The sequence below is a fragment of the Silurus meridionalis genome, chromosome 1 (assembly GCF_014805685.1).
Source record: "Silurus meridionalis isolate SWU-2019-XX chromosome 1, ASM1480568v1, whole genome shotgun sequence".
Classification (NCBI taxonomy): Eukaryota; Metazoa; Chordata; class Actinopteri; order Siluriformes; family Siluridae; genus Silurus; species Silurus meridionalis.
In genome coordinates, this window is record NC_060884.1 from 31,549,751 (window position 1) to 31,564,639 (window position 14,889).

The window sequence follows — 14,889 nt, forward strand, 5'->3', positions numbered from 1 at the left end:
GAACGATGAGTCAGCATACAGAGAGGAGTTGGAACAGTAAACAACAACAACCAGTCTCTACACTTTGACAACACCAAAGAGAAGGTTGTTGACTTCAGGAGAGCACGCCACAGGAGCGGCCACTCTCCACTGATCATCGATGGATCCTCAGAGGAGATCGTCGAAAGCACCAAATTCCTCCGTGGATTCATCTGGTCACTAAACACCAGTTCCATCACCAAGAAATCCCAGCAGTGTCTCTATTCCTGAGAAGCCTGAGAAAAGCCCATCTCCCTCCCCCCATCCTGACCATGTTCTACAGAGGGACCATTGAGAGACCTTGAGCAGGTGCATCACTGCCTGGTTTGGGAACTGCACCGTCTCGGATCGTAAGACCCTCAAGAGGATCGAGTCTCTCTCCCCTCTATCACCCTCCTGCCATCAGGAAAGCGGTTCTGAAGCATTCGGGCCTCACATCCAGACTGTCAACAGTTTCTTCCCTCAAGCCATCAGGCTTCTCAACACATAACTGAACTAAAACTCACACACACACACACACACACACACACACACACACACACACACACAATCAACTGTGGGTTACTGAACTGTACAACCTGAACTCAACACACACTCATTACTCATCTCAATCCATTCCACCACCATTAATTATTTATATTAAGTCGTATTGACTGCTCTCACCTCTCGACTGCTGCTACTGCTGTTTTTGCACTTTATTGTGTTTATGTTTACAAATACTTTGTTCATAGTCTGTTTTATGTCTGCTCTGTTTGCACTCGATGCACTTTATGTAGCTGTATGTTATGTGTTGTAGCTCTGTGTTGTTATATGTAGCACCAGGGTTCTGGGGGCACGGTGTCTCATTGTCACTGTGTACTGTATGAGATATACAGTACCTGGTAAAAATTAAATAAAAGCTTCTTGACTTGACTTGATTTGACTCCTAGAGGCGATAGAAACATGAAGCAGGGACCCCTGATAGAAAATGTTTTAAACATAGACACTGATAGATATCGAAAACAATCATATTAAGCTCGTTATATATTACGTTGAGGCAATTAGAACTATGTTGTTGTTACATGCCTAATTGTCTGTATATTTTCATATATTTTCAAATATTTCAAGAGATTTATGCATCATAAACTTTTATTTTGCTTTCCAAATCACAATTTAAATTGTGATCAAAGTTTTAATACATTTTCGGTTTTATACATTTTCCTTTCACTATCAGGTGGACAATTATACATAAACATCAGCTTTAAGTTAAATGGAACTTAAATGTAATATTTATAATGTTTTTTTTTATTAAATATTTTATATTTGTATTATTTATATTTTTAGCATATTTGGCTTTGATGTTTTTACCTATGTTTATTTATTTTTTATTTGTGATTCAACATTAATTAGTGGACCCCCTGCAGTACCACCCCAGTTGCAGACCTATGATTTACCATAATATTAAAAAAAATTAGACATAAAAAAAAAAGAAAGCAGAGTACAGACAGACAGACAGACAGACAGACAGACAGACAGACAGACAGACAGACAGACAGACAGACAGATAGATAGATAGATAGATAGATAGATAGATAGATAGATAGATAGATAGATAGATAGATGTAACACTGCTGCTGATAGTGAGGATTATTTTGACATGTATTTTCTTACCTGAGATCAGGCCGAGGATAAAGATGGGGAGGAGGATCTTCATCCTGAGTTTCCACATGTACAGATCTCCACACCAACTCCATTTCAGAAAGATTTAAAAGCTCATTATCTATTGAAAACTGTCCTAAAATTCTACATTTCTGCCTCAGTCTCACTTGCTTTCCGAATTCTGTAATGTTGCTGCAGCATGAGAACATTTTGTATTCAAAGTTGACGTGTTAAAAGCAGGAAAAATGGGCAAGCGTAAAGATTTGAGCGAGTTTGACGTGGGCTAAATTGTGACGGCTAGACGACTGGGCCGGTGTTAATGCTGTTGATGCTCGACAGGTCAGAACTGTTTTGGCAGCAAAAGGGGGACCAACACAATATTAGACAGGTGGTCATAATGTTATGGCCGATCTGTGTAATATATAATATATTATTATTAAAATGTTAATTGATATTGCATGTAACTACCGTGTAAGGAGAAAAAAAGATTTTGTAATAAATAAATAAGTTTTGTTTTCTTCTTTCCACTTCTTCTTCTTCTTCTTTTTCTTTCGGCTTCTCCCATTAGGGGTCGCCACAGCAGATCATCTGTCTCCATACCACCCTGTCCTCTACATCTGCCTCTTTCACACCAACTACCTGCATGTCTTCCCTCACCACATCCATAAACCTCCTCCTTGGCCTTCCTCTTTTCCTCCTTCCTGGTGGCTCCATCCTCAGCATTCTCCTACTGATATACCCCATGTCCCTCCTCTGCACATGTCCAAACCATCTCAATCTCACCTCCCTCACCTTGTCTCCAAAACGTCCTACATGTACTGTCCCTCTAATAAACTCATTTCTAATCCTGTCCATTCTCGTCACTCCCAACGAAAACCTCAACATCTTTTTGCTACCTCCAGCTCCACCTCCTGTCTTTTACCCAATGCCACTGTCTCTAATCCATACAACATCTCAGGTCTCACCACAGTCCTATAAACTTTCCATTTCACTCTCACAGATACTCTTCTATCACAAATCACTCCTGCTATCACCCTTCTCCACCCATTCCACCCTGCCTGCACTCTTTTCTTCACTTCTCTAACACACTCTCCATTACTTTACACTGTTGACCCCAGGTACCTGAACTCCTCCACGTTCTCCACCTCTTCTCCCTGCAACCGCACCACTCCACTGCCCTCCATCTCATTCACACACATGTACTCTGTTTTACTCCTACTGACTTTCATTCCCCTACTCTCCAGCGCGTACCTCCTTCTCTCCAGGCTCTTCTCAACCTGCTCCCTACTCTCACCAAAGGTTTGTTTTATTATGTTTATATTATAATTAGTAGTAGATGCGCTTTACTTTTATTATTTAGAAAGTGACCAATAATTTGTGCCCTATATTTGTAGATATATGTAGATCGATTTCTAAACTGTTTTTCGAGCATGTTCTCTCAGCAACACTGCTGCTAAGTGAATATGATACATCTTAACACTACAGAGACTAAGGCGTGTCCTGAAAGTCACATAGAATACAGATTAACATGGCAGAGGTAGAGCTGCGTCTGCCTGAAGACAGAACAGGAAAAGAACATCTGGTTTTAGTTCACATATATTCTTTCGTTTTATCCACTACAAAGACGTGTTTGTGAAAAGGGCCATGCGTTAGAAGTCAGAAGACGAGTAAATTGATGATTTGCTGTCTGTCTGAAACAAAGAAATAAAAGTGAATCATCATTTGTTGAATCAAATCGAGTATCGATCGCACTGCATCAGTATAAAGGGTGAATCGTATCAAATCAGTAGCTGCTTTATGTGTATCTTTATTGTATCGTATCGTTGGTTATGCATAAAGATGCGAATCTCATTGGCTACAGTTATGGAGATGCGTATCCCTAAAGTCGAGTGTGTATTCCTGCCTTGAGTTCAGTGTTCTCAGGAAAGGTTTCGGATTCACCACAATAAAAAGCTTTCTGAAGATGAAAGATTCATTTATTATACAGGAAAGAATATCTACAAGGACAGGAGGCAACTCATATGTGCAAAAATCTCCTGATGAAGGTACAATAGGAGCACAGCAAGCATTTTTAAAACATAGAATAATGATTCTATTGAATTTGTCAGATTAAGAGCAATCTAGTTTCACAGAGAATATTTGAGATATTAATGGTCTGAATCTGACAAGTTGGTGTTATGACGGTCATGTGATATCTTGTTTATCCTTTTATTGGACAACAGCTTAAGAAAAAAATGAAGGCTGACTCTCACCCCTTCCAACCATAAAACAAACTTCAAAACAAGGCTTTTGAAATACCAATTAATTGGATTGAATATACACCAACCAGACATAACATTATGACTGGTGAAGTGAATAACACTGATTATCTCTTCATCATGGCACCTGCTAGTGGGTGGGATTTATGAACATTTTGTCTTGAAAGCAGGAAAAATGTGCCAGCGTAAGGATTTCATTGAGTTGACGAGGGCCAACTTGTGGCGGCTAGACGACTTGTTCCCAGTCGCAAGTGGTCAGTATCTATCAAAAGTGGTCCAAGGAAGGAACAGTGGTGAACCAGCGATGAGAGGACGTGGCTCATTGATATACGTGAACTGCGAAGGCTGGTCCATGTGGTCTGATCCAACAGACGAGCTCCTGTAGCTCAAACTGCTGAAGAAGTTCATGTTGTTGATGCTCGACAGGTCAGAACTGATTTGGCAACAAAAGTGGGACCAACACAATATTAGGCAGGTGGTCATAATGTTATGCCTGATCAATAGTCATAAGGTAACGCCTGGTCCGTGTAGGTTTAAAAGGTCTGGTCTAACCAAATTGTTTCAGAATCTAATTAGTACTGAGCCAACATATAAAAATAGGAAAGGAAACAAGGTACACTCATGTTTGCTAAGAGGTGCAGGAAACAGTGTATGATTGTTGATCTGCAGTGTCACTCAAAAGCAAACTTTCTGTATAAATAGCAGTTTTTTGACAGCAAACAGTCAGTTTGTCCAAACTAACAGTCAGTTGTATTCTTATTGAGTTTTGAATCAAGACCACTCCAGATTAATGAAGAATATGGCAGTATGCTAGTTACAAAGAGATTTTGACCCTCTGAATCCAACTGATGAGATTTGTAAATTAGTTGGAATTGTTAGTGTTGGAGCGCAGACTTTGATAGACTGAATTTGGTGTTGGGTTCAGCTTCTGGTAGACTGAATCCGATTGGCTGGTTTTGGGGTTCTGACTTTGGTAGACTAAATCTGATTGGTTGTTGTTTGGTTAAGGCTCTGCTATACTGAATCTGATTGGTTGTTTGGGGGTTCAGAGTGTGGTAGATTGAATTTGGATGTTTGGTTTGGGGGTTCAGACATTGGTAGTTAGAATCTGATTGGTTGGTGTTGGGGATAAGATTTTGGTAGACTGAATCTGATTGGTTGTTGTTTGGTTAAGGCTCTGCTATACTGAATCTGGTTGGTTGTTTGGGGGGTTCAGAGTGTGGTAGATTGAATTTGGATGTTTGGTTTCGGAGTTCAGACTTTGGTAGATGAAATCTGATTGGTTGGTGTTGGGTATAAGAGTTTGGTAGACTGAATCTGATTGGTTGGTGTTGGGGATAAGACTTTGGTAGGCTGAATCTGGTAGATGTTTCTTTTGTTTTATTTGGAAACGAAGCACATTTGGGTCATTCACATGATCTCCAGTTATCTGAAATGATTAAAAAGTTATGTTTTAGAAGTTGAAAAATTAGGAAGGTTTCCTAAAATTAATGAGTGATTAGTTTTGATGTCACTTTATTCTCACCTCTCTGGAAGTTTCAGTCATTGTTTCTGGGTCTTCAGGGAAACGAGAAAGACAAAATACAGTGTTACTTTTTGTTAATCTTCATACTTACAGAGTAGACATTACATTTATGAATGAATCTTACATAGTGTATTTCTGCATAGTGTTATTAAGAACGGCTATTAATTTAGTAACTGGATAAAGAATTACTTATAAACCAGCACAACACAAATGTCCAAGCAAAACATTCATAAGCTGATGATGTATATGTGTGTGTGTACCTTTTGATTTGCATCTTTTATATACAATCACTATGATGAATATGATTCCACCCAGAAGCAGCACAACACACACGAACGCAATGATCGCAAAATACTTCTTCCTCGCAGCTTGAAATTCTGGCAGAGAAACACATGATCACTCATCCACACATATTTAAGCTACAACCCCAAATCCAAAAAAGTTGGGACACTGTGTAAAATGTAAATAAAACAGAAATCTCATAAACCCATATTTTATTCCCAATAAAACATATAAAACATATCAAATGTTTAAACTGAGAAAATCTTTAGAAAGTATTAATTTGATGGCTGCAACACGTCCAAAATAGGTTGGGATGTGGCAACAAAAGTCCGGAAAAAGTAAGTTATTAAAATGAAACCATTATTAAATGCAACTATTAAGGTTAATTGACAACAAGTCAGAAAGATGATTGGGTATAAATAGTGTATCTTAAAGAGGCATCTTAGGCGTTTTATTTCAGAATAATGTTCCTTAACATAAAGTTGAATATCTCATCATATCTTTCACAAAATCTGGACAAATCTCTGTGCACAAGGGACAAGAGGCGAAAATCAATATTGGATGTCCGTGATCTTCTGGTCCTCAGGCGCACTGCATTTAAAACAGTCTTTATGATTCTGTAATGGAAATCACTGCATGGCTCATTAATACTTCCAGGAATCATTGTCTGTAAACAAAGTTTGCCATGTCATCCACAAATGCAGGTTAAATCTCCATCATGCAAAGAAGAAGGCATGCATGAACATGATCCAGAAATTCTGCCATCCTCTCTGAGTGAAAGCTCATTTACAAAATACTGAGGAAAAGTGGAAAACTGTTCTGTGGTCAGAACGGTTTCTTTTTGGAAACCATGGACACCATATCCTCTGGACTAAAGAGGAGAGGGACCATCTGGCTTGTGTCAGCTTTCAATTCAAAAAGCTGCATCTCTGATGGTATGTTAGCATTAGTTCTGTGGAATGAGCAGCTTGCACCTTTGGAAAGATTCCATTAATGCTGGGGGGTTCTAGATAAAAATAAAAGTCAATTCCAGAGAAGGATTTGTATATGTGGGCCAGACAATGCTAACTGCATACTGCATCTATTACAATAGCATGATTTTATAGTATAATAGTCCGGGTGCTGAACTGGTCTGCCTGCAGTCTAACATGAAAACATCATAAAACAAAAAATACAACAAAGGACACCCAGAACTGCTAAAACAGCTAAAATCCTGTATCAGACACATATGGTACAACATTCCTTTCCCAAAACTTTGCAACTGGTCTCCTCAGGTCCCAGATGTTTACAGACAGAAGATGTGATGCTACACAGTGGTAAACATGACCCTGTCCCAATTTTTTGAGACCTGTTAAAGCTTTTCAATACAAAATGACCTTATTTTTCTTTAAAATTGTATACACATGTTTTAAAATAAGTGTTGAACGCATCACCATTTTTCTCAGTAAATATATTTCTTAAGGTGCGATTGACGTGAAATATGTCCATAAATTAAGTTATGTGTAATAATGTGAAATGACACATGGGCAAAGTATTGAACACATGAAGAAAGGGAGGTGTAAAAAGGAATGGAAATCCATGACACCAGCTGAAATCAATCAGAAAGCAATCCTGCCTCGTGTCAGTGCAAATTGATATCAGCTGATTTAGTCCCAACTGCTGGCCTGTATAAAGGTGTCCAATTACCAAGGTGTCACGCAAGAAACATCTCATGATAGGTAAAAGCAAAGAGCTCCCTCAAGACCTTTGCAACCTTATTGTTGCAAAACATACTGATTGCAATGGTTACAGAAGGATTTCAAAACTTCTTATTGTTCCAGTGAGCATTGTTGGGCCATTATCAAAAGTGGAAAAAAAACATCGTTTCACCATAAACCGGATATGACCAGGTGCTCCTCGCAAGATTTCAGACAGAGGAATGAAAAGAATATCAGAAGAGTTATCACTTGTGAAGAGCTTCAGAAAGACCTGGAATTAGCAAGTACAATTGTTTTAAAGAAAAACAATAAGTAATGCATTCAACCTACATGACCTGTGTGCACCCTCACCACGCAAGAGTCCGTTTCTGAAGAAAAAGAATGTTGAAGCTCATTTAAAGTTTGCTGCATAACATTTGGACAAGCCTGTGAAATACTGGGAGAATAAAGTCTGGTCAGATGAGACCAAAATGTAGCTGTTTGGATGCCATAATACACACCATGTTTGGAGGACAAATGTCACTGCACATCACCTCAAAAACACCAGACCAACAGTGAAGTTTGGACGTGAGAACATCATGGTGTGGAGCTGTTTTTCAGCATACGGTACTGGCCAAATTAATATAATTAATGGAAGGATGAATGGAAAAATCTGCTGTTATCTACCAGGATGATGAAGATGAAACGAGGGTGAACATTTCAGCAAGACAACAATCCCAAACACAAAGCTGAGGAAACTTTCAATTAGTTTCAGAGAAAGAAAATAGGTCTCTAGAATGGTCCAGCCAATAACCTGACTTAAATCCAATAAATAATCTATATAAAAAAAACTAAAGACCAGAGTTCATAGAAGAGGCCAGAAAACCTTCATGATTTGAAGAATGTTTGTGTAGAAATGGGCCAAAATCACACCTGAGTAATACATGCAACTAGTTTCTCCATACAGGAGGCATCTTGAAGCCATCATTTCCAACAGAGGCTTTTGTAGGAAGTATTAAATACATTTCAGTAAGTGTGCTCAATTCTTTTTCCCTGTGTTATTTCACATTATTACACATAACTAAATTTATGGACATCTAAAGTTTTATTTCTTTGCATGTGTGGATTTCATGAGATGTGACCAACATCTGGTAAAAACTTCGTCAATAGCCCCTTAAGAAATATCTTTACTGAGAAAAATGTTGACGTGTTCAATACGTATTTCACCCTCTGCATATTCTCACTTTAAACATTTGATATGATTTATATGTTCTACTGTGAATAAAATATGGGTTTATGAGATTTGCGAATCACTGCATTCTGTTTGAATTTACATTTTGCATATTGTCCCAACTTTTTTTGCAATTTGGATTGTACATGCTGATCATTCAGAATAATCTCATCAGATTTATTAGTGATGTAGAGCAGACTTTTCTTCAGGAGTGAAGAGGATGGAAAGGATTAGAAATGAGTTTATTAGATGGACTGTGTATGTAGGACGTTTCGGAGAGAAGGTGAGGAAGGCGAGATTGAGATGGTTTGGACATGTGCAGAGGAGGGACATGGGGTATATCGGTAGGAGAATGCTGAGGATGGAGCCACCAGTAAGGAGGAAAAGAGAAAGACCAAGGAGGAGGTTTATGGATGTGGTGAGGGAAGACATGCAGGTAGTTGGTTTAAAAGAGGCAGATTTAGAGGACAGGGTGGTATGGAGAAGAAGAAAAGGAAGAAGAAGTTAGACTATGGGTGCAATATATTTTAAAGCATAATCACCAGGTTTAAAAGGAACTGATGATGATGTTGATAAAGATGGCAATGCATATTTTGAAGGCACTGAGGTGAAATCTGGGGCATCTGGATCTAAATCACAAAAAAGAAACAGTTTAATAGAATGACACAGTAAATATTACATGTAGTTAAAAAGGCGTAGATCCAAGCTGTGTCTGAAAGCACTCCTAATCTCCTTTATAGTGCACTATATCAGGTGTCGGCCATTTTGACATTTTTGTGTTGTCCAAATTCTGAGACAACAATCGTTCACATGTTTGGATTTAAAGATCATGAGTTAAAATTCCAGCCACACCAAGCTGCCACTCCTGGACCCCTGAGCAAGGCCCTTAGCCTATAGCAGCTCAGTTATGTCTTGTTAAAGGAATGGGAGCCCTCTGGTGTTAAGGAGGAGAAGTGTGGATGTGTTTAAACAGGGAACAATATGTTTTCAATTGTTTTTTTTTTCTCTTCCTGCTGTTTTAATTAAAAAAACTAAACCAATTTTAAAACCAACCAGTGAAGTGTATGCTGGTGGTAATAAGGTTGATTAAATAAACAAAACTGGAAGCTCTACCAATGGACCATTTCAAGATCTTTGAGATCTCAAAACTCCAAACTTCTAGTAGTTCCTAGAATAGCAAAGTCCACTAAAGGTTGTGTCCCACCTCATGAAGATTATGGACCTTTAAAAGATAGAGGCTGAACCCACAAACATCTCGGACCATTTACAGATGTTTAGTGCCATTTGTTCCGTTATGACATTGAGAGTAAACAATCTTTTAAACGCTGCTCAAAAAAATGTACATTCTACATATGCAGTTTCTCCATTAATGAACATTTAAAGGCTCTGGCATGGAGGAGCTGGGGTTGGATCTATTATGATCTCAGATGTTATAGCTATTTAAGGAATTGTTTAGAAGCCCCTGGTTCCACAACTTTAATTCACTGGATAAGACTGTAGAAAGGACATTATTTATAATCATAGACTCTGGTAGTTCTCACTCTCCAGTGTTTTCTATTGTTTTTATGATTTATGATCACACTCTTGATGTCACCCAAATGAGGATGGGTTCCACTTTGAGTCTGGTTCCTCTCAAGGTTTTTCCTTGCCAAAGTCACCCCAAGCTGCTAATTGGGGATAAATACACAACATTTACTTATATTACATTTTTTTGTTCTATAATTCTGTAATGTGAACTTGAAGTTTAGGTAAAACAAAACAGTTAAGATGTTTATGAAAGCTAATCATAGCTAATAACGTGGAATTTCCGGAGCCTAGACATCGACGCGACAGCTTTTCACTTAGAATATTAAACGTTTCCCTGAAATACCATATTCAGATGTGTTTTATTACCCGGTTGAGACAGAGTGCGTTTACATTAGAGAAGTGGAAAAGACTTATCCTAGTCTGGATGTCTAAAATTACTTGCTTAGCAGAAAAGTCGGAAACATTTGGTCTTACAATGTGGATTATGTTTTTTTTTGTTTGGTGATGTTGGAGCAAGTCAAACGCTGTCAAAAACATCCTCTGCTTGGTTTGTTGCTAAGGTCCCCAAAGAGGTTATTAGCACTCATTGCACTTGCACAGCAGGCTAAGTCTGTATGCCTATGCTAATAATTAGGCATTCCATCATAACTTATTGGATACATCATTATTTCATACATTTTGAAATGTTTGTGGTTGGATTAGGTGAAGTGTTGAGCGATGTTACTCTGATCCTTGTTGTGGTGGAACAGTGTGTGTGTAAATTTGAGAGGGTTTGAACCCTCCATCTGAGCCAACAATAAACAAGAACGTGCAGCCAATACAATGCTGGTGAACGTTATTTTTTTAATTCATCGTGTTGTTGGTTTTAGATAACAGTAGATATCCTCGAGATGCTAATCAGCATCCAGCCTACACTTCCGAAATCTAAACACTTTAATTTCCGACAGCTTGAACAACATGAACTACATGGCCCCGATTTTAATTTTGACTTTTTACAACTCAAGAATAAATAAACTGTTGCAGTATCACGGTGTATATGGCGTCTCCCAACAATGTTTTGAAAGTGCACGTTAGCTAAGCAGAAATACTTAAGAACCAAAGATATCACTTTCTTAAATAAACGTATGGCCATTGAAATGCTGTATATTAAGAAATGGGAACTTAAGAAATATACAGCAGGTGAAATAAGCATTGAACACGTCACTATAACATTACAGTTACCAGATGTTGGTAACAACTTATGAAATCCACACATGCAAATAAATCAAACCACACCATGTCATAACTGAAGTTATGTGTAATAATGTGAAATGACACAGGGGAAAAGTATTGCACACACTTACTGAAATGTATTTAATACTTCCTACAAAAGCCTGTGTTGGTAATGACGGCTTCAAGACGCCTCCTGTGTGGAGAAACTAGATGCATGTATTGCTCAGGTGTGATTTTGGCCCATTTCTACACAAACTTTCTTCAAGTCATGAAGGTTCTGTGGCCTCTTCTATGAACTCTGATCTTTAGGTTTTTTTTATAGATTATTAATTGGATTTAAGTCAGGTGATTGGCTGGACCGTTTTAGCAGCTTTATTTTCTTTCTTTGAAACCAGTTAAGAGTTTCCTCAGCTTTGTGTTTGGAATTGTTGTCTTGCTGAAAGTTCACCCTCGTTTCATTTCCATCATCCTGGTAGATAACAGCTGATTTTAATCAAGAATGTCTTCCATTTTTCCATTCGTCCTTCCTTCAATTATATAAAGTTGGCCAGTACCGTATTCTAAAACAAAACAGCCCCACACCATGATGTTCTCACCTCCAAACTTCACTGATGGTCTGGTGTTTTTGGGGTGATGTCCAGTATTTCACAGGCTTGTCCAAATGTTGTGCAGCAAACTTTAAACGAGCTTCAACATTCTTTTTCTTCAGAAACGGACTCTTGCGTGGTGAGCGTGCACACAGGTCATGGAGGTTGAATGCATTACTTATTGTTTTTCTTTGAAACAATTGTACTTGCTAATTCCAGGTCTTTCTGAAGCTCTCCACAAGTGATAACTCTTCTGATATTCTTTTCACTCGTCTGTCTGAAATCTTGTAAGGAGCACCTGGTCATATCTGGGTTATGGTGAAACAATGTTCTTTCCACTTTTGGATTATGCCTAACAGGAACATGCAGAAGTTTTGAAATCCTTCTACAACCAATGTCATCAGTATGTTCTGCAGCAATATGGTTGTGAAGGTCTTGAGGGAGCTCTTTGCTTTTACCCACCATGTTTCTCATGGGGCACTTCTATACAGGCCATTAGTTGGGAGTGAAGCAGCTGATATCAATTTGCACTGACACTGGGCAGGACTGCTTTCTGATTACTGATGGATTTCAGCTGGTGTTGTGGATTTCCATGCCTTTTTTCACCCCCATTTCTTTATGTGTTCAATACTTTTTCCATGTGTCATTTCACATTATTACACATAACTTCATTTATGGATATCTAGAGTTTGATATAATTTAGAAATATATTTACTGAGAAAAATGATGATGTGTTCAATACTTATTTTACCTGCTGGAGAAGTTCAAAGAAAAAACAAATGCACTTCTACTCCGTTCACCCGTTGCATAAATGACTTTTTTTGGAGACAGAAGGCAGCGACTCACCTTTCTTTATATTCAGGTCCACCTTTGTGTAAATGTCTGTCCCCCATTCCTTTTCAACTCCACACTGATACGTCCCAGTGTCCTTTACAGTGAGCTCTCGGATCTTCACCGTGAACTCTGCAGATTTGGTGTCATCAAACATTGAGGATCTTCCTGAAGTCACCCACATGTTTTTAGCGTCTGTGTTTATTAGATCTTCACAATCTAGCGATGTAAGCATGCAGAAATATTTTTTGTTTGTTGTGAATTCTGGATCGTACATGCACTTGATCAGGACTTCTCCTCCTGAATATCCTGTTACTTCCATAGAGGCTCGTCCATCTAACAAAACACCAAATATCCATCTGAGCAACCCTGTAACACTGCTGCCGAAAGTGAGGATTATTATAAAGTGCATTTCTTTACCTGAGATCAGGCAGATGGTGAAAATGATGAAGAGGATCTCCATCCTGAGTTCACACTCACAGATCTCCAAACCAAATCCACTTCAGAAAGATATACAAGTCGCGGTTCTTTTAACAGTTCACGTAAAAGACTGGCAATTTATTCGGTTTACCCTCTGCTCATTGTTTTAAACAGAAAGTGATGCCATATCCACTACCCACTTCCTCTTCAGGCTCTGTGAGGAAATTTTCTTTGCAAGTGTGTCAGCAAATTGTAGGAAAAAAACGACACTTAAAAAGAAAAATGTAATCAAAGTTTTACACTGGACTTTATTAATGACCACGCAATTTACCATGTATTTAGACCTTCGTCGCTTGTTATCTTGCGCCTGATACTACAATCATTCAAATTGATTCTTCATTTTTTTTTTAATTAAGCTACACTCAGTACCCCATAGAGTTCAAACAAAATACTAGAAATGTCTACATCTTTTAAACAAATAAAATATTGAAGATCACATGTATAAGTATTCAGTTGCTTTACTCAGTACACAGCAATTACAGCCTCGAGACTTCAAGGCGAGTCAAGAATCAAGAAGCTTTTATTGTCATTTCAACCATATATAGCTGATGCAGTACACAGTGAAATGAAACAACGTTACTCTAGAACCCTGATGCTACATAAAACACAATCACAAAAACAGAAAACACAGGGCCAAGGACTAGTAAGAAAAATCCTTGCCACTTAAAGTGCATGTGTGCAACCTGGTGCAAACAGTGCAAAAAGACAACACACAAAACACAAAACACAAAACAGATCCGCCAGTAAACCTGTCGTAACGAGATAAAGTGAACAGTAGCAAACATGTAAACAGAATATTGTGCAAATAAGCAAATCGCAGCAATCGAGGTAAAGTGAACAGTACAAAAACTTGGGTATTGCGACTTTTTTGGGACATTTTGGGGATAAAACAAGCTTTTGGTTCGAGGGATTTTCTGCCATTCTTCATTGGCAAATCCTCTTAAGCTCGGTCAGAAGAGCGTCAGTGGATAAACACTTTCAGATCTCAAACTAACAGTTCATCCAAAACAGAGGGTTGTGATGGTATAGAAAAAGGTGTGGCCAAGGATATAAACTTTACTGTTCAATTGTACTAAAACCTGAATACATTCTTGATCTTTCCTAAACAAAAGAAGTATTTCTACAAATTTTATTCTGTCACTTTAACTAGAAGAAAAAGTGCAACAGTTCTTGTAATCTTTTCTCCAGGAAAATAAACCACACCACAATCAGCATAATAACAATAGCACAGAATACGACTACACACAAATATAATGCCTTTAAATACACTAAAAATGGATCGGATAGAACTTCTACTTTTAGAAACTTTAGACGTCCCATTTGTTCTTCAGAGAAAACACAGGTTGTCAAGTTTAGAGCTCAAAATCGGCTCGATAATGTATTATAAAACACAGACTTAAACAGGATAAAAGTGTTTTATTAGTCAAAATCTAAAGAAACAAACAAAAAAACTTTGCGACAATGATTACAAGAAGTTAATTATAGCAAACAGATTGTATATGAAAACAGCAAAAACTCAAGAAAACTCAAGACCGTGCCGGAGACACAGTGTGATGTCCAGACAAGTTATTTTAAAATCAAAAAAACAAACCAAAGCAAAGTGTGGAGAAAGAAAACTTCAATA

At 38.1% G+C, this 14,889-nt stretch overlaps 1 protein-coding gene across 1 annotated transcript; it reads right to left on the reverse strand.

Moving 5' to 3' along the window:
- Window positions 1–3,650: 3,650 nt before the first annotated feature.
- Window positions 3,651–13,346, reverse strand: LOC124387790 (CMRF35-like molecule 9). Its single transcript, XM_046852368.1, has 6 exons — window positions 13,206–13,346; window positions 12,801–13,121; window positions 9,171–9,257; window positions 5,700–5,816; window positions 5,440–5,471; window positions 3,651–5,343 (listed from the first exon to the last, which is right to left on the reverse strand). The coding sequence occupies exons 1-6, from the start codon at window positions 13,246–13,248 to the stop codon at window positions 5,095–5,097; spliced, it is 849 nt and encodes a 282-aa protein (XP_046708324.1). The 5' UTR covers window positions 13,249–13,346; the 3' UTR covers window positions 3,651–5,094.
- Between the last annotated feature and the right edge of the window lie 1,543 nt (window positions 13,347–14,889).

What these genes read in the sequence shown, in the direction of transcription:
- LOC124387790 (XM_046852368.1), bottom strand. Translation starts at nt 13,248, where the DNA reads ATGGAGATCCTCTTCATCATTTTCACCATCTGCCTGATCTCAG. An exon ending in GGACCTGAATATAAAGAAAG is followed by an intron (nt 9,258 to 12,800) that starts GTGAGTCGCTGC and finishes TTTGTGATTTAG; the next exon opens with ATCCAGATGCCCCAGATTTC. An exon ending in TGACTGAAACTTCCAGAGAG is followed by an intron (nt 5,344 to 5,439) that starts GTGAGAATAAAG and finishes TAATCATTTCAG; the next exon opens with ATAACTGGAGATCATGTGAA.